General features: G+C 41.0%; 1 protein-coding gene across 1 annotated transcript in view; it reads right to left on the bottom strand.

Annotated features, from left to right (window-relative positions):
* Positions 1-20,477, bottom strand: part of acsl6 (acyl-CoA synthetase long chain family member 6) — a 57,794-nt gene that overhangs the window by 23,140 nt on the left and 14,177 nt on the right. The window contains exons 3-8 of the mRNA XM_058416053.1: positions 19,771-19,873; positions 18,822-18,886; positions 9,858-9,959; positions 9,636-9,735; positions 9,138-9,316; positions 6,823-6,855 (exon numbers count right to left, since the gene is read on the bottom strand). Of these exons, the coding sequence (XP_058272036.1) occupies positions 6,823-6,855; positions 9,138-9,316; positions 9,636-9,735; positions 9,858-9,959; positions 18,822-18,886; positions 19,771-19,873 (582 nt within the window). The remainder of the gene's footprint in view (positions 1-6,822; positions 6,856-9,137; positions 9,317-9,635; positions 9,736-9,857; positions 9,960-18,821; positions 18,887-19,770; positions 19,874-20,477) is intronic.

Consider the following 20,477-nt stretch of genomic DNA (forward strand, 5'->3'; position numbering starts at 1 on the left):
CCAGGGTTGGTTTCTTGCATATCACTGTCCAGCTTGGTGACAGCAGAAACACGGCAGTAGATGTTGGAAGTGCTGACATTCTTCTGTAGAAATTAGGGTGCAGCCTATCTGAGTCCTCTTCTCTACAGGCCAGTTTTGCCTGGAGTGTAGGGTTTAGGCCCTCCCGGAAAGTGGCCTTCAATGTAGGATCATTCCAACCACTTAGGGATGCTAGGGTGCAGAATGTCACCACATAATCTGCCGCTAAATCAGAGCCCTGGTGGTGATTGAGAAGGTTTAGAGAGCTCATGGCCACTGGTGGAGTACTCGAATTAGCTGAGCGAAGTGGTGATAGGAGGTTCATACTTATTCATCTCCGTCTCAGACTGCCCTCACCCAATCCAGCATCCTTAGGAGTGTCAGGAGGAAGGTGCACTTGGTGTTATCACTGCATAGGTGTCCGGCTGGTCTGAAAAGAACATGTCACACTGTCTGAGAATGGCTAAAATGGCCTGGAGTTCGGTTGGATCAAAAGGAGGTGAAATATGCTATACCCGGTTGATTAACAGGATCCATATGCAGTGTAAATCCATTCAATTAATGTAAATACAGAACAATCCAAAACAGTAGGTAAAAAGAGAAGTAAAAAAAAACGGCAGAAGATCAGAACAAACCAGAATTTGTCCGTGAGGCAAACAAATCCAATAAGGCAAAGACAAATAGTGATTAATCCAAATAAACACAGCACAGGTCATACACAATGGCAAAACAAAGAACAATGAACAAAGGCTTGGTATGCAGTGCTAAACTGAAGATATTTCATGTCGAATGCCAGTGTGAGCATGGTTGTTAAGTGTGTATAGCCAGAAGCAGCAAAACCAAACGTAACCTGTGCGACCAGGAAGACTATAGAACTCGGTGAGGGTTCCCTCTGGCAGACTGGAGGGAGAGTTGCGGGATATTTGTAACACAGGCACTCAGAAGCTACCTATCAATGTTAGCTAATATTTTGGTAGATATATCAGTTTGTTCCTTGTGCAAGTTTCAATTTCCACCTGCTTGAAGATGACCACCATTGTACCCCTGCCATCAAATAATGAAGCAACTTGTTTCAATGACTACTGGACTGTGCTTTTAGAAATTCCTAATGAATCACATCCACACCATCACACCAAAAACACTGGACATTTCACATGCAGGGCCCCAAAAGTAGGGAAGGGTGAATCTTTGTATCTGTTCTTAAAATTACTGTAGATTACAGCTGTAGGTTAAAAGTGGTTTTCCTATTCTAGGAAGTTGTAAATGTTAGTAAAATTCTGAAAGCACAGAGGTTGGCAAATGCCATTGTGGTGGGCATCCTTTTGTGTCTTTGAGCATATAGCCTAGAGCTGCTTTGTTGTTAGCATCTGGTGGAATATAAATTATAGTAATAACAACTGCTATAACAGCAGAAACTGTTGTGACAAAATTAATTGGTACTATTACAAAATAGCATGTAATCTTGTTAGAACTGCCATTTCTCCACCTTAATAGAAAATAACATGAATCACATGATTGAAGATTGGGGTTCAAGCCCCAGAACTGCCAAGCTGCTGTTTTTAGACCCTTAGGTATGGCCCTAAACTCTCTCTGCTCCAGGGCTGCTGTATCATGGCTTACCCTGTGCTCTGACACCAACTTCTAAAGCTGGGATATAAAAAAAATTTCACTATTGTGTAATGTACATGTGACTAAAGGCATCTTCTTCTTAATCCTAGATTTCTATTTAATTCAATAGCAAATATCTAGATTGAAGGATGTGTGAAGGACATTAGACAGTGGATGAACATAATTGTTAACTTATCCACACTGCATTGACTCCTAGTCAAATTTCGCACTGATTATTAGGGATGCCACAATACTCAATATAATATTGAACTGTTCGGTACGACCTCCACGGTTCAATATGCGTATGTGAACCGCGGTTTTTCGTTTTTTCCTCAAAACAATAATAACCAGGCGTTTTTTTTTATTTATTTTTTTTTTACCATGCGCTCTATTACTCTCTGCACTGCCTGTTTGTGTTTGCCTGTACTGTAGGTCTACGCGCTGAGACACGCCTCCCCATGAGTAAATATCCAATCAGTGAGTGCTACAGTTAGGGGTGGTAACCATGCTTGTGATGCTGGTGTCAGATTTCACTCTAACCCTGGAGAGGGGTGAAGTGAGACAGAAACACGAGGAAGCAGCTCCGTCATTCAGACACACCGGTTCCGAGAGACACAAAAAATAATTATAATATAATAATTGGTAATGATTTGCAGCCGTTTTCTGTGAACGGTGATGTGGGCTTTCGACAACTTATAAAAGTGCTCGAACCGCGTTACACACAACCGACACGTCTTTTTTTCCCGACCTCTATGAAAAAACGTGCAAGGCACAAAGCCTTGCTCTAATAACAGATAGTTGGACCTCGTGGGTAACAGAGAGTTATCTCACTGTGACTGGTCATTACAGAGCGGATTGGGAATAAAGAGCGCCGTCCAAACCCGTCTCCTGTAATAAAGTCATACATGCGCTAATTTTTATATCTCACTATTGTCAGTACACTTTCATTGTGTAAGTTGATTTTTGCATTTAAGTAAAATAAAGAGAATTGCAACTAAAACCATTTTTTTCTTCTTAACATACTTACTGTTCCTGTCACCTAAGCAAAGAATAATGAAAAAAAAAAAATGAACCGAAAACCGTGGGTAAAACCGCGGTACGTATTGAACCGTGGGTTAACTGTATTGTAGCATCCCTACTGATTATAAAATACTACTACGGACCTATAAAGCACTTAATGGTTTTGCACTGCAGCACCTGAGCAAACTTTTGGATGTTTATGATTTGCCATGACTGCTTCAATCGAAAAGTGCAGGCTATTTGGTAGTACCTTAAGAAGTGAAGTCTACAGCAGGAGGCAGACCTTTCTCTTGCAAAGCCCCACAGTTATGTAACACCCTTCCAATTAGTGTTCAGTTCAAGTTCAGGCTGAAAACACATTTGTTTGCTTAAGCTTTGATCCATTATGGATGCCCTTAATGGATGGACTTGTGGAGTATCTGGACATATGATATGACTGGCATGAATAGAATCACTTGGACACTATGGAACAGGCTTTGAACTGCTGTTGGGAACACTTCAATGAGGAAGTTGTGTCTGAAGCTATGTGTGCACACATGCCAATATAAAGGCTTGGATAGGACAAGTGACAAAGGGAATATGCACCAATAAGTCCATATAAGGGCATCTCTGTCACATACTCCAGCTTCTATTTGTCTGAAGGAAGCATGAGTGGATGCCCAGGGTGTGGCAAGCGACGCAGCGTCTCATTCCCTTCTTAGGGAACCGGGCTACACACATAACCTGGTGTAGTCCCCTTTTGAGGGAAATCAATGCTGCGTCATAACTGACGCTATGGGAACGTCAATACCCACGCCGGTCGATGTCTGTCCCAGGGGGTGTGAGAGAGCATGAGAAAAGCAGGAATAGAACATCAGTTAGCCCTGAAGGACCTGGTCCAGGTTATAGAACCTGATAAAGATGTGTGGAGAGGACCAGCCTGCCGCCGCACCAATTTCCTGGATGGGAACACCCCTAGCAAAGGCACTGGATAAGGCAATACCCCTAGTACAGTGAGCTCTAATACCTAGAGGCAAAGTAATACTGTGCGCCTCATAGCCCTGGGTAATGGTCTCTACAGCTAAGCTTGAGTGGTGGACATAAGTTCTCAGGGTCCTTACAGGGCAAAGCAAGTGCAGCCTCTCCTGTTCCGATGACTCATGGGGCAGAGGACAGAAGGCCTGCAAGATAACTGGATGACCGGACATCCTGGGCATGTTGGGGACATATCCTGGGGTGCAGGATAGCCTTGGACATGCCAGTGGCAAATTCCAAGCAGGTGGGGCCGACTGATAGAGCCTGCAGATCTCTTACGCTTTTAAGGGAGGCCAAGGCTAAGAGCAGAGCCATCTTAAGGGTCTTGTGGACTCTTTAGAGTCTTGTGGACTCGATTGTGGCGCACTCTGCCTAGGACTTCTGGGAGCAGAGCTACCAGGGGAAAGGTGTACAGGCATAGCCTCGACCACGTCTGTAGCAGAACATCCAGGCACAGAGGGAATACTGAAAAAGGGAATACCACAGTGGGTCGACTCCTTGGAGGTGAACAGATTCACTTCTGCATGCCAAATGCTCTCCACCACCTGTGGATGGAGACGCCACTCCCTGGGGCTCAGCACCTGCCTCGACAGGAAGTCTGCATCCCAATTTATGTGCCCTGGGATGAAAATCACTCTCAGTGAAAAAAACCTGGTCTCTGCCCAGAGCAGAATCTGCTACGCCAACCTGAACAGAGGGCGCAAACCCAGACGCCCTGATGATAGGAAACTACTGTAGTGCTGCCAGTGCGTACCAACACACAGTAGCCCCTGAGGTGTGGGAGAAAGTGTTTTAATGCTAGAAACACGGCCCTCATCTCCAGGCAATTTATGTGCCATGAGAGATGAGGGCCCTCCCAGAGACCCTGGGCGTGGCGGCCATCCAAGACTCCTCCCCAGCCCGAAAGCAAGGCGTCTGTCGAAAGAGTCTTGCAACAATGACGCGCTCCTAGTGTGGGACCCAAGGTGAGAACCCAGAGTCTTTTGCACATAAAAAGGGTACAAAGCCTGCAGCACATAACCCTTATGGCACTGAGGGGATGCCTGCGGGGATGAAAACCAGCACCCCTGAGCCAGAGCTGGAATGGCCTCATGTGAAGCAGACCCAAAGGGATAACTTTGGCTGCTGCCACCATGAGGCCAAGCACTCTCTGCACCTTGGCGGCAAAGAGGCTTTGGTCAAGCCGAATAGCTTTCGCCACTGACAGTATGGAAGCCACCCGAGCAGGAGACAGACATGCCTGCATCGTGGTGGAATCCCAAACTACCCCCAAGAAGGTGGTTCTCTGAAATGGAGAAAGTACACAATTTTCTGGATTCAACTTGAGGCCTAGAGACCTCATATGGGCAAACACAGCATCTCGATGACTGGCTGCCATGGCCTTTAACTTGGCCAGGATAAGCCAGTTGTCCAGGTAATTCAGTACACAGCATCCATGTACTTTGTAAATGTGCATGGCAACAGGGCTAGACCAAAAGGAAGAACACAATACTGGTATGCTTCACCCCCTAAGGCAAACCTGAGGAACTTCCTGTGTTCTGGCAGAATACCTACATGAAAATTGGCATCTTTGAGGTGGCACCTGATTTGCAACACAATAAGTTTGAGTGTAAGCATCTTGAACATCTTCAGTGCACAGTTCAGAGCCCACAGGTCCAGAATTGGATGCAGCCCCCCGTCTTTCTTGGGAATGACAAAATACCAGCTGTAAAAGCCAGAGTCTCGATCTGGTAGGGGAACATGTTCTATGGCCCCTTTCCTCAGAAGTGAGAGAAGTTCCTCTTGAAGGAACGTGGTCTGGTGTTTGCCAATGACAGTGGGCAACACTCCCTGAAAGGGACGAGGACGGGTGGCAAACTGGATCCTGGATCCTTTTTCTACAGTATCTAGGGCCCAATAAGAGACACCTGGCTCCACGCTGCCAGGCTGTCTGAAAGAGGTGCCACTGCTCCCCAGTGCCCTAAAACAGCAAGCTGGCAGGCACAGACCTGGGGGATAGATTCATGCAGGAAAGAAAAAATGAGGGTGGACCCTACTGACCCCCGAGACACCAGAGGCGGCGGGGCAGGAGGTAGGAGAAACCTCCCTAGGGAGAACGCTCCTAGGAACCCTAGCCCTCGGGTGTCTGGATTCCTTCTTGGCCCGCCTGGCAGAGACACTACCCCCTCTTTCCACTCTGAGTGAGCTAGAGGGGGGCAGGTGTGGCTGGAAGACGGCCCAGGTGGAAAAACAGCTCACTAAATGTTTCTCTCTGGTAACATGGTTAGAATCTTAAGTAACTGATTTGACATGTATTCGCCTATACTTTATTCTCTTCCTTTCTGTTTGTCATATCCTGATGAATTTGCTCTGGGTCCTCCAATTTCTTGCAACTCCCAAACTTTCCAGGCTCATTGGTTAAGTCTGTGGGTCAGAAGGTTGGGGGTTCAAGAACCATGCCAAGCTGCCATTGTTAGGTCCTTAAGGGTCACTTTATCATGACTGCGCTCTGACCTCAGCTTCCTAAAATATACTGTAATGTATATGTAACAAATACCTTTAGGTGGATTGTGTAACCATATTGAATAAGTGAATGAATAAAAGTGTGAGTGAGTAAGAGTTGCCTATGCTGGACTGGCATTTCATCCAGAATTTATCATCACCTCTTGTTGGGATAGGCTCTGGATCCACTGTGACCCTGACCAGGATTCAGTTGTTACTAAACATGAACGAATAAAGGTTTATCTACTGGTGATACCTGCAGAAAATAGTAGAAGGATATTCTATATCTCACAACTGTCGAAATATTATCAAAAAACTGAACTTCCTTTTGTGTCTAACCTTATGTTGTGATAATTTGTGATGTACACATACAAATCTAGGAGTCCGTGAAACTTAGACATTACCATAAAATTATTTCAAAGATTTTTTTTCATCTTTGAGAAAAAAAGAATAACATGAATGCAACTGTAAACAATATTGTTAGTTCCATTTATCACTGTCGCTTGGACAGTTAAGAAATTATAAACAGGGAAATTCTCATTAAGAGGCCTGGTTTGAAAATACCATGGATGATTGAGAACACAATATGCAAACACTAATATCAATCTTGGACTGATGTAAACACGTTAATAACGGATTGATAATAATGGTTGAAAACACACTGATTTCTTATTTACTCACCACTGGTTTTCTGTAATGCTCTTGCCCCAAGGCCTGCAGGAACAAAATTATTAAACACACGTCTTAGCTGTCACATAACATGTTAAGCCCACAATCGTTATTATAACTGTGCTTGCTTGTAATTTTTGTTGTTAGGTATCTATAATACTATATATATAAATGGGGACCAAAAGTCTGTGACCATTTGTGAAAATGCTTCTATTCTGCATTTTTGGCAAATTCTTTAATACAGACAATTTTCACTAAAAAATATACTATTAACTATAATACCTTTGAAATGTGTAGAATGGGTTTGCAGTATGAAAGTGCCCTTGAAAAATCGTCTGGAATTGTATGATGGAATCATGTAAACATGGACCAAAATATCAAAGAAATTATGGAATTCTTCCATAATCTTGTGGAATCGATGAGGCTGTTTAGAGAGCAAAAGGAGGCCCTACCCAGTATTCCTAACTGTTCCTAAAAAAGTGCTCAATAAATGTATATTTATACATTATAACAATTTTACTAAATATAAACTATTGAAAAATAATTCTGAGGAAAATTCTAATGATTTGGGTATTTGGCATGGGAAAATCCATCAGACGATCAAATTCTTACATTTTCTGCTATATAATTCTGAAAATTCTGGATTGTTGCACAGGATGTGTCAAGTATTTGGATATCTCTCATTTGTCTGGCTTTTGTCAGACATTTCCATACTGTTTTAATAAAATATATTTAGTTATAAATTAGTTTACTCTTTAAATATATAAATTTATATGTTGCTTGAATACAGAAGAACAAACAAAGGCATTTTAGCATATTTTTGCTGTTGATTCATGGCTCCAGATATACACTATATTGCCAAAAGTATTCGCTCACCTGTCTTGACTCACATATGAACTTAAGTGACATCCCATTCCTAATCCATAGGGTTCAATATGACGTCAGTCCACCCTTTGCAGCTATAACAGCTTCAACTCTTCTGGGAAGGCTGTCCACAAGGTTTAGGAGTGTGTTTATGGGAATTTTTGACCATTCTTCCAGAAGCGCATTTGTGAGGTCACACAATGATGTTGGACGAGAAGGCCTGGCTCTCAGTCTCCGCTCTAATTCATCCCAAAGGTGTTCTATCGGGTTGAGGTCAGGACTCTGTGCAGGCCAGTCAAGTTCATCCACACCAGACTCTGTCATCCATGTCTTTATGGACCTTGCTTTGTGCACTGGTGCACAGTCATGTTGGAAGAGGAAGGGGCCAGCTCCAAACTGTTCCCACAAAGTTGGGAGCATGGAATTGTCCAAAATGTCTTGGTATGCTGAAGCATTCAGAGTTCCTTTCACTGGAACTAAGGGGCCAAGCCCAGCTCCTGAAAAACAACCCCACACCATAATCCCCCCTCCACCAAACTTTACACTTGGCACAATGCAGTCAGACAAGTACTGTTCTCCTGGCAACCGCCAAACCCAGACTCGTCCATCAGATTGCCAGATGGAGAAGCACGATTCGTCACTCCAGAGAACGTGTCTCCACTGCTCTAGAGTCCAGTGGCGGCGTGCTTTACACCACTGCATCCGACGCTTTGCATTGCACTTGGTGATGTACGGCTTGGATGCAGCTGCTCGGCCATGGAAACCCATTCCATGAAGCTCTCTGCGCACTGTTCTTGAGCTAATCTGAAGGCCACATGAAGTTTGGAGGTCTGTAGCGATTGACTCTGCAGAAAGTTGGCAACCTCTTCACACTATGCGCCTCAGCATCCGCTGACCCCGCTCCGTCAGTTTACGTGGCCTACCACTTCGTGGCTGAGTTGCTGTCGTTCCCAAACACTTCCACATTCTTATAATACAGCTGACAGTTGACTGTGGAATATTTAGGAGCGAGGAAATTTCACGACTGGATTTGTTGCACAGGTGGCATCCTATCACAGTTCCACGCTGGAATTCACTGAGCTCCTGAGAGCGACCCATTCTTTCACAAATGTTTGTAAAAACACTCTGCATGCCTAGGTGCTTGATTTTATACACCTGTGGCCATGGAAGTGATTGGAACACCTGATTCTGATTATTTGGATGGGTGAGCGAATACTTTTGGCAATATAGTGTATATTCAGTGCATTTTCAGTAGAATATCAGTAACATTTAAGTAGTTCTAGGTAAGCTTTTAAAAAGTAGTTAAAAAAAGAAAATGCATTCTAACAATCTTAAATATGATTTGTGAGCACAACCTCGCTTAAGGACAATATTGCGTGTTAAGACAAAAGAATGGAGAATTATATAATTCCTTTTTTTATTATGTCTAAAGTCTTTATTTAATTTGGCAAATCCTTCCATACCTCAACATCTTTCAGGGCCTGGATGTGCACACCACACTTCTTGCCCTGCTCCACAAGTTCTATATCAAATGGGTCCATGAGGATAACCTTCTTCAGGGTAGGTGTCCTCTGTCTCTCTACATTATCTAAAAGCACCTTGGCTTTTTCAGGTTTATCACAGATCACTGTAGATATTTCTGCTACATATTTAGCACACACACAAAAAAAAGATTTAAGGTTTAAGCACTGATGATGACAGAATTATTACATATAAAAGTATATAAAGTATGTTTGCCTTTTAGAAAATAATTTCTGCCATTATGCCACAAATGTGTATCCAAAAAAGGATAATTATGGACTTTAATAATTAGTCAAATGTTCTTAATCTAGTGTACAATATAACTTGCTTAATTGCTTAAAAATGAAGCTTGTCTGAAGTGCATATTCTTTTCTATTGTTAGAGGGCAAGTTAATCAATTAAGCAATAACAAACATAATAATAGTAGCCAAAGGTCTTACCCGTGTTGATTATGTATCGAATTGCATCAGGCCCCAGTGTGTCATAAAGTGGTACCACCACCATGGAATAGGTGTAACAAGCCAGCTCTGAAATGATCCACTATTAACACAAAGAAAGTAAAGAAGTCAGAATGGCATGGGCATAGGTTCATTAAATGCATTAAAAACAAATGCACAAAACACTGTAACGCTGTGTTGTTATGTTGCACTTTGACCTCTCACCTCTGGTCTGTTCTGTGCAAACACTCCAATAAATTGCTTGGAATTGGGCTGGCAACCCTGAGAAAGTAAGCCTGAACCCAGGTGCTCCGCCCGAGTAATGACCTGTGCAAATAAAACAATTAAAAGTCAGTGACCAAAGAATTGCATTTGTCAGTAAAGCACACTGAAAGTGTGGTGGTTCAAGAAATCTAAGGGAAATCCTTAAACTTCAAATGCTCAATTATCTGTATATTTTGACTGTATTTGCGTTCATGTTTATTGCTTTTGATAAATGTATCTGTCAAATAAACTAAGATAAACATACAGTACATACTAAGACACCACTAATATCAGAGAATTTGAAATCCCTTGAATACACCTGTGCATTTCTTAAATAATTGCCATGATTTAAGTATCGGCAATCAAAACTACAGACAAGTTATTGTTTTACCTGTGACAGAAGAGTTTGAACAAAAACAACACTATATAAATCAGACAGATATATAAATCTACAGAATGGGATGAAAGCAAAAAGGATGGTAAAAAAATTTATTGCCTCCTCCTTTTTTTAACAATTTAACCAAATGATTATTATGATCGTATGGACTATTGCATACAAATAACCATTAATTTGTTTAAAACCTCTAAAACTATTGGAATGACATGGTCAATTCTGTTAGTTTTGGTGTAGACTGAAAACATTTTGGTTAGAGATCAAAAGATAATATAAAAAAAGAGTTTATAATTTCAGCTTGTAGTTTCCAGAAATGATATGCACTTGTGGTTAAGCAACACTTTAGATCTGACCACCCAATTTTTAGGGAAGCAAAAATATTGGAACATTCGATAGACAGGACTTCGATGTCCTGTTATGTCTTGATCGTTTAAACATTAAATAGTTCTGAACATCAACTCATGGTTTTAACCTTCAGTTTTACCTGTAAAGTTTGCATTTGTTGTTAAAAAGGATGACAACATGAAGGTCAGAGAGCTGTTTGGAGCTGTTAGAGCAGTTAGGAAAACACTGGACATAAAATAAAATAAACAAAATAAAGAAAACACTGGTGTAGTGAGCAACATTAAGCTTCTAAAAAAATCAATTCTTCCCTGAGCACTGCATATGTACCTAAATCCTGTACTATGTTCCTTGTCCTATCTAGCAGTTATTAAACCCCTGGATTAAAAACTTGACCTCAGCCTAGGTCAGCTGTCTATACTGTCAACTATAGGCAAATATCCAATCTCACCTTTATCTCAAAGATTCTAGAAAAAGATTCATACCTACATAGGAATAGTATTTATGAAATCTTTTAATCAGGCCTCATAAAACAGATACAGCACTAGTTAAAGTAAAAATTGTTCTCTTTGCTTTTGTTGCTTGACCTTAGTGCAGCTTTGGCACCATTGATCCTATTATTATCCTTGATAGACTACAAAATGTGAGAGTTAAAACAATGGCCCTCTCCTGGCTCTAGTCTTATCTGACTGTTTGTTATCAGTTTGTCACATATTTTTTATAGCACAGTTGAATTCTTAACCTAAGCCTTAACTGTTAAGCCATCCCATGTAAATGTTAATAGGGACTCGTCATATGCATACTAAGACAAAATGTGTTACCCCACAAAGTTCTGCTTTAGGTCCACTGATCTTTTCTCTATATATGCTACCTCTGGGTAAAATTATAAACTTCCAGCTTCTAGCTGTCTGTTATGATGATGATGCAAGGTTGTATGTTTCAGTAAAACCACATGAGAGCTTATTAATGTAGCTTTAAAAAGTTGAGGAAACTGTAAAGGAAATAAAACACTGGATGTGTATTAACTTCCTCCTACTTAGTTCTAAAAAGAAAGAAGTACTTGAGAAGGCATTGTTCTCTTAAGAAAGGCTTCTGGTAAAGGTATCTATGAGGTGGGGAGTGGAACCCCCACTGAAGGAGGGGGAGCAGCTAGGAGGGTGAGAGGAGGAAGGTGGCTGTGATACTCTTTTACAGCTCCGTGCTGAGTCTGAGGGAGGCATTGTGGGGGGTCGCTGAATCTAACCTTTTGAAAAAAACCTTATCTACTCCATCAGCTCAACTGCCAGCCATTCTGAAATCTGTGATGGTTCTCATGCCACCACAGAACTCTCTCATATTGTTTTGTTAGGGCTTCCACTCCAACTTCCTCCTGTATTTCTCCTTGGCCTCCCTGATCGTCACTTTCAAGTCTACCTGGATCTTATTTAACTCCTCCCTGTTACCAGCACTAAAAGCCCAATTTTTAGCATTCAAAATGTCCTTAATGTACCTTGTTACCCACGGTTTGTTATTCGAGTAACAATGGACAGTTTTTGTTGGGACAACAGTGTCCACAGAGAAATTATTGAAGCCTAATCAATGTCCTTTCCATGAGATTTACAGAATGCATTCCAGTCAGTCACCTCGAAACATCCCTTCAGTGATACATAGGACTCCTCAGACCATCTCCTTCCTGTTCTGGTGGTCAGAACTTGTCTCTTAATTAGATGCACATAGCAGCGTTTGAGGTGGACCAGATTGTGATCTGACCTGGGGGAGGGGAGAAGAGCTGCATGCATCCTTCATATTAGCATATACCAAGTCCAATATCTTATCCTCTCTTGTTAGGCAGCTGAAATGAAGTGGCAGAATTCACAGGAATAGAATCCATTTGATTTAATAAAATATAGCAAATGAACAGCTCAATATGCAGCCATACTGACAATACATCACAGCATAGAATAGCATGTGTGTGGCTTAAATATCCATAATGATGGGGGTTGATACAATGAGCCAGAAGTGCTACACCTCATGTGATGATTCCCTCTGGTTGCACAGGGAGTGCAGGTTAAACTGTTACAGACCCCCCCCCTCTATAAACACCTGCTGGTGGGTGGGGTGTGCTTGATGAAAGTCCCTTGAAAGTGAAGGGTCAAGAATGGCGTCCCTGGTATTAACCCATGATTTCTCCTAGGGTCCATAGCCCTCCCAGTCCACCAAGTACTGTAGGTATCCTTCCCTTCTCCTCGAGTCTAAGATCTCTCTTACCAGATATGTTTATCACGCCATCTTTGAACTGCCGTTGCCTCAGGAACGAATTAGTGCTAAGTCAATAATAAACTCAGTAACTACACTGACCTATTAGGTCCTCAAGAGCTCTTGGTTGCATGATTCTTTGTTACTATAAACTGCTGAAAAAAGGACATTATCAAAATTAATTAAATTAAGTTCCCTTCTGAGCCTGGTTCCTCTTAAGGTTTCTTCCTTACATCATCTTAGGGAGTTTTTTTATACTGTACTTTATAATGTTTTCTATGTTTCTATAGTTTTGTAAAGCTGTCTCATTGTCAGGGTTCTCACCGGGATGTTCATGGGCTGGCTTGAGCAGCGAGACAGGTAAAGAGGAAGAGATGCGATATTCCAGGGGAATTTCAGTCGATAGGTTACAGGATTCACACGTCTGAGTGTCTTGAACGGGCCGATGTATTTGGGGCTCAGTATCCTTCTGGGCAGATGGAGGTGGAGGTTTTTTAACACCCGCTGGCCTGGTTGGTAATCTGGGAGGGCATGAGGAGGCACACAGGTTACAAGAGACTGAATGGGTAACGAACTGGTCTCACCTTTTTTCTGATGTTCCTGTCACATTGGTCTTTGCTAGCTGCATGAGTTCCACAGTATCGGTGTATGTGGGAATGGTCCGTGGTGTTGACCCCTGGCTCAGCTGCAATAATTGCACAGAGATGTCCCTTCCACCTGTCAGATACTTAAATACATCTCTTATCTGCTGGGAGAGGTATGAGAAGGAAGATTGTACCTGCAGGTCACTGTCCCATACTGCCAACGCCAATTTTAAAGCCTGGTCGGAAGTGCTATGGGATGGTTCGCTCTGGTGGCACGGGAGTGGGAGGGGAGTGCAGGTGGAACTGTTATAGCAGCTCACATACTGTGTGTTATTGGTCAGTTCTTATTTCATGGTGACATGATTAAAATCACCTAAGATGATGATGACCGCACTAGGGTGTTTAGTCTGCAGTTTTCCAATGATGCTGTGAGTGACGTCACATGCCGACGTCGGGCTGGCAGAGGGTGGAATGTACAATGTCACAATAATAACGTGGAAATTTCCTGGGCCCATCAGTATTTTCCTTGTTCTGCTGTTTTTATTTGAAGCCAGCAATGTGAACACAAATTCAGATATTGCTGTGATGTCCGCCCCAGTATCCAATTTCATTTTCAATGGTTGATCCGAGATCTGAATGGTTGTGCCTCAGCCTTAAGTATAGCTCAAGACCATGCTTTTCCTTGATCTGAATCACAGTTCTCTTTACATTCATGAAGCACAGTCCTGATTGGCATTGGCCTGTCCTGATACACAGGATCCTTTACATGGTTTCATGATTTTGCACATCTCATACAGCATGATTTCTTGTATTTTTCTTTATGGTTTTTCTGACATCTTGGCCAAGTTCTGCTTTTTTCTCTTCTTTGGCCTTTCTAGACAAATATCTTTGACTTGAATTGATTCAACTAGCTCTTCCTTTTAGGTGTTTTGAAATTTTGTACTCTCATAGACCACAAAAGTTTACAGCTACTGGAAGTAGGTGACAGCATGATAGTGAAGGACTTTAGAAGAAAGACCTGAAACCACCACAGGTAGAAAGTACTGTGGCAAGTCATCCTGACCACCCCCTCTTCTATCCCTGTGGCTAAATGATACTTGTAAACATCTTCACTCACATCAAACAAGCTTCTAATTCAAGAAGACGAAGAGCCTCCCAGCAAGATCAGTGAAAGTCTGGATAGGTGAGGAGGAAAATGGGGGCCAGAAGGGCAAACTGTTTTGCAGTACTCACTGCAAACCAACAGAAGAAAGACTGCTCATCTCACATAAGCCATCTCACTCATCCTATTTTCCAACACACTTCTAAAACTCAACAGAAAACAACAAAACTCAAAGCTTTCACACTGTCAGGTTCAAGTTCATACTTCTTGGCTTGTGTATGTGTGTGTGGGTGTGTGTTGCAAGCTCTGTCAAGTTGCATCACACTCTGCCTTGCTCTCATTAGTGGGTTATGAGACTTATTGAAAGCACAAAAAGACACAAATATGTAAACGTGCAGTTATAAGACATCACATGTTACCTGCCAGTTTGACTTGCCTAATCTCCATCTGCAGTTGATGCTCACCCATGCCCCCACTGTCACTCCTGGGTATATGGGACAGGGCGGTATGCAAGATTTGTAATATCATTTATTCCTTTGGTGGCAGTGGTGTTCATTTTTATTTATTAACTTCCCTGTATTCAAATATAAGCTATGTGCAATTCCTTTAGTGACTTGATCATGAGAGTGTATATGACTGTTTGCAGATGCCATGAATTTGTGAGTTACTTCAAACCATATTGTTTCATATTGTTTATGTATTTAAACACCTTGCTCTAGCAGCAGCTTTCCATTCTCTGTGTAATGTTTTATTGGGAAGGTGAGTTGTTTTGTTCTTTATACAGTTTCACATGCCAGAGCTCAACATAGCATAGCATTTTTTATAGAGAGGCTCTGCAGTGGCACAACGTATCAGGACCAGAAGAAAATCTTCAGTAATTCCGAGGGCAGGTTTGTCTGTCCCTTATCTGTGGCTGAGCAGTGGGCTATGAATTTTACCAGTCTACTATCTCATTCCTGTGTTAAGAGATAAGCCCTGATGGAGTGTCAAAGGACCAGGCCAAAGTGCCAGCTATGTTGATTCCACTGCCCACTCCACTATACTCCTGGTCCCATCTAACCATGCACTTCCTCAGTGACAATGTCTTTCATTATTTTGGTATTCTTAATGACAGAAAGTTAAAGCACATTCAATTTTGGGTGTGTTAGCTTATAGAGAATTTTGGGGTGACAGTCAATCTCATGTCTGTATACAACCCAGAGTCTAATGACCAATTTGAGCAAGCCAAACAAAAAACTGATCTGTTCCTACATACTGTACATTTGACAGCACAAACCTAGTTTCTGCCATAGGCAGAGTATGCCCAGAACGTTTATATCATTCTGCCATGCAGCTCACACAAATTCCAATATGTATGCACTGCAGAATACAAACATAGCCACTACATATACCATTTACCAGAACACACAATGCCTTGCTCATCAGTACCAAGCTTCTGATTGAGCATATCAGCCACACACATGAAACACATGACTTTCATTCACAGTTGAAGTACTTGCTCAATGATCTATACCTGATGATACCAAACTTTTTGATTGTTCATTGTCTTCCTGGTTTTCACGTTTGCTCTTGCCTGCCATTATCATAGATGCTTGCTGATTGCCTGATCTGTGCCTGTTCTTGATATTTGAGTTTTGTCTTATGATTTAAATCTGTTCCAATGTTTTAAGTGCAATTCCATAAGTTGTGCTTTAACAATTATTAGCTAGTCAATTGTTACTGACCAATAATGGCTATGTTTTTAAAGTAATCAGGTTATCATCAAAGATTTATGTGCAGATTAGAATGTAGATCCAAGTAAACACCAAGTTTCAGCTCATTTGGATACATGGTTGTTTTGAAACGTCTGGAATTAACTTTGCATATGACCTCAGGCACTTGCCTTTAAATCCCTGCAGACATATGTTGGTTGGAGCTGGATAATTTAATACGGCTTCTCTTTGTTAGAATTAATTGACATGTGTCAGCTATATTGTTTACAGCTGTCAACAATTATTTTACAAAAAAACTAGAATAAGCTATCAAAAATAGGTTTTACCAAATGTATGTAACCCAGTGGAAATTATTAGAAAGTCAGTAGGACAAAGCAGAAGACCAAATATCAGCTCAGTTGTTTCATAAGAAACAGCTTTTTGAATTTAATTCATCCTCCAACTGACCACCATACCCAAACTTTGCACATCTCTTCATAACATTGGCCTTAAGATGCCTTTCATTATTACCTACTATTCAAGTTTCATGAAAGTGGGTCAGTGTTAACACTGAAAATTACAATTTAATAGGACTTATGCTTCCTGAAATATAGCTATTTGAACAAAATACACAAACTTCCTCTGTAAGGGGCATGGCACTTTGCACCCTTCCCACTAGGGAACTCTGTAAGAAAGGCTATGTCAGCCACTGGCATGAGTTTTGCTGGGAAGGCCACACCATTGGCCACTGGAGGAATCTCTGCTGGGGAGTCCACCCAGTCACTTTTGGAGGGATAAGGGGAGGCCACTCTGTTATTCTCTGGAAGGAGCTCTACAGGGAAGGCTGCCATGTCTGGTTGGATCATTTACGTTTAGATTTACATTTATGCCATTTGGTAGACAAAGTGCTTTGAAGTCTCAAGAATACATCAACACTGGTTCAGTATGTTGCAGGAGTCTAATGGCTGGGGAGAGCCTTCCTCTATTCATAAACTTCCCCTGCAAAACATTTTACCAAAAAATGTTTAAATTAGCCATCCAATAAATTACTCTCAGGTGACATTAGATTTCCTCCCTGCTTCCTAGGCCCATGGTTCCAATGGTGACAGAAAGCTCTGGCCAGTGGTGGGCTCCAGTGTTCGGCCTGCACAACAAGAACTTCAACCACTGTTTCTCTTTGGGCTTGGGGACTCTCAAAATATATTTAAGCAGGAATCTTTTCAGAAGGTGTTCAGTGACATCACATGGGTCCGGATAGTCCACAGGGAAAAACAGGCCCGGTGAATTTCAGCATTACAATGTTCCAGCATTACTGCTTTCCTACTGCATCCATAGGGGCGGCAACATATGGCAGACAAAGTTTAAAACGCGAGTTAAAATTGAAAAAGGAAGCTGGCAGAGGACAGGCAAATGACAAGCAACAATATCCGAGATATACAAAACACAAAATCCAAGGGATGGCTCAGGGTCAAGAACTAGAACAATGCTACACAGAAAAACCTGAATCAGCAAAGTCAGAAGCACACAGGTTTAAATATACAAACTAATTAAGGGCACTGTGGGCTACTCATGTGAACTGAGCACCTCTGCTCTGGGTGAAGGGATCTGTGAATAATCATACCCCACTAGAGGGTCTTTAGACAAATTTGTTAGAACCATTAATCATCTGCAAAGTGTGGTCAAAATCCATCACACCATTACTGACATATGCCTTACTTTCTGTTTGGCCACTGACTAGTCAAATTCATGGACACACCATCCCACACTACAATGCAAGAGACTAATTTATCAGAGTAATTTTGCTATACTGTAGGATGAGTTGGGTGAATTAATTTTTCAAAAATTAAAATGGACAAATCCAGTACTTCCTGGTATGGTATCTACTAGGTAAACAAGAGGAACAAGAACCTTAACTGAATGTTACAAATACATTTGCAAACATATTAATTACAGGTGAATAATGACAAGCTTTTTTGGACACCCTTAGGGTGAGGTCTTCCAGTTATATATAATGGATGGTCAAATTATATCTTACTATTTGGACACTTCTCTGAGAAATTTCTCCTCTTTGGGTATATCAATATTGATAAACTCTCCAACACATCAAAAACTAAATAGCCTTATGATGCCGCCATTCAATTTAGTGATGATTGGGTTTGTAGGAGAAGAAGATAAATCCAATTTTGCAAAAATTGACATCAAAGTCACATCCTTGAGTCAAAGAATCATAAGTTATTATTGTAAAAGTAGATTCAAATGCAGTTGAGGGCATGAGTTTTGTACATCAAAACTGCTGTAAAGACTGTCCTATATCACTATACCAAATAAAAAAAATACTCCAATGATAGAAGAAGAAGAAGAAGACGGTATTGGTAGGGGAAATGGATCTGTTTATGCAGGAAGCCCCCAAAAATACAAGGAACGTACCAACAGTATAATTACAACAATGTATTGAACATCATTCTTATATAAATGTCCGTTTTTATAATTTAGATTTTTTTAAATAAAGATTAAATAAGTTATCCTAGGCAAAATAAATTTTGCTGGGCAGCAAAATTTTTCCTTTTTCATACTCACCTCTTGATAAGAAAGCCATTTGTAAGGTTGATTGGGGAGGCGAGAACCTAAGAATGGTCCATCACCTGAGGAGACAGCAGAACACATCTCATGAGTTATGTCAAACAAAACAATTTACCAAGAGCTTTGATTTAGTGTGTTATGTTTGCATCTCTTAATCTTTAATGGCTTGTGGTCAAGATCACTTTTCACAAATACTTTTCACTTCTCACTGTCACCTGTCACATGCTTTTTAAACTGCAAACTGGAATCCCCCCAAATATATTTTAATACAGATGCAACACAGACAATACAGATTTTAACACAATACAAAAATCTAAAACAACCATGGCATTTATACACATCACAACTGTGTGTGTGTGTGTGTGTGACTGTAGATGAGATTGTCCATTTAAATAATGTTAATCGCATAACAAACAGTGTAACAAACAAATCTGCTTCTGAAGTGTAAAAAAGGCATTATCATTGCATTTGGCTCAATGGGTTTCTTACATGTGATTTAAACATTTCTGTACAGAAAATGGCATAAACACATGCACATGATTTACTGGAGCTTGGCAACACCTGTTAAATGTAAGGTTTATATCTGTATAGTGCCAGATTTGGCACCAAACTCCAATCAGTAGAACACCTTAAGGCCTACACTCTTCTAAACACAATTCTGCAAACTGGAATGTAATGTCCTTTTTAACTTTTTTTGACCCTTTAAGTGAAGATTAACAACATTTTTAATTGACTGGAGTTCAGATTAGATACCTAATAATGCCTGAATGAATATCAAGTGCTACTATAATTTACTTAAAAGACATAATGGAAAAGAAAATGTTTATGTCAAATTCACACATACCCTAAAATCCTTTGTGAATAGCTGTACTTACCATTCCATATATATATATATATTCTGAGCTACAGAATGCTACAGTTGAAAGAGTCAAAATACTGTACAAACCAGTTATATGCAGTCCCCTTTGAAATGCTTCATACAAGGTTTTGGTGTCTTCATAATATCGTGTGAACGGCTTGTCAACCAGCATTGATCTATGGCCACCACCCTGAAAAAGATGTAAAAAATGCATTAAAAATTTACCTTTTGTTAATACACAATGACTGAATCACATTTTGGACAATATACATTAAAAAAATACACCTTGTGATTCAATTCTGGTCCATTTTTCTCTTAAATTACCTTCAAATCCCCCAAATTCACTAGGATCTCCCTTATAGACATACAATTAAAAAAAGTTAAAAAACAATTTTTAATGGGAATCAATTAAAGACATTAGCTAGGCCATCCTAGGCTTCAGGAACAGCTTGACAGTTCCCTGCCAGACCACTGGAGGGGGTGCTGGCAGGTGAATCACTGGAGCCTGCTTTATCATCTGTATTTTGTGCCATGCCTTCCCCATTGTTCTCATTCCCACAGTGTCACCTGTTTCTCATTAGCCCTATGTTTTGCCCTATATATAGGGATCCTTTTGTTCCTGTCTTTGTCGGTCATTGTTTCTGTTTTCGTTATCATGTCTTCATTATTAGGTTAGTCTTCCCCATGTCTTGTGTTTATGTTAATAAAGCAGTGCTTGTCTGCATCCCGCGAATGGGTCTGTCTCCATGGCGTGCAGGCACACATGCCACCACGGAGGTCCGGGTTGACTGGAC

This window comes from Hemibagrus wyckioides, linkage group LG18, assembly GCF_019097595.1.
Source record: "Hemibagrus wyckioides isolate EC202008001 linkage group LG18, SWU_Hwy_1.0, whole genome shotgun sequence".
NCBI classification, from domain to species: Eukaryota; Metazoa; Chordata; class Actinopteri; order Siluriformes; family Bagridae; genus Hemibagrus; species Hemibagrus wyckioides.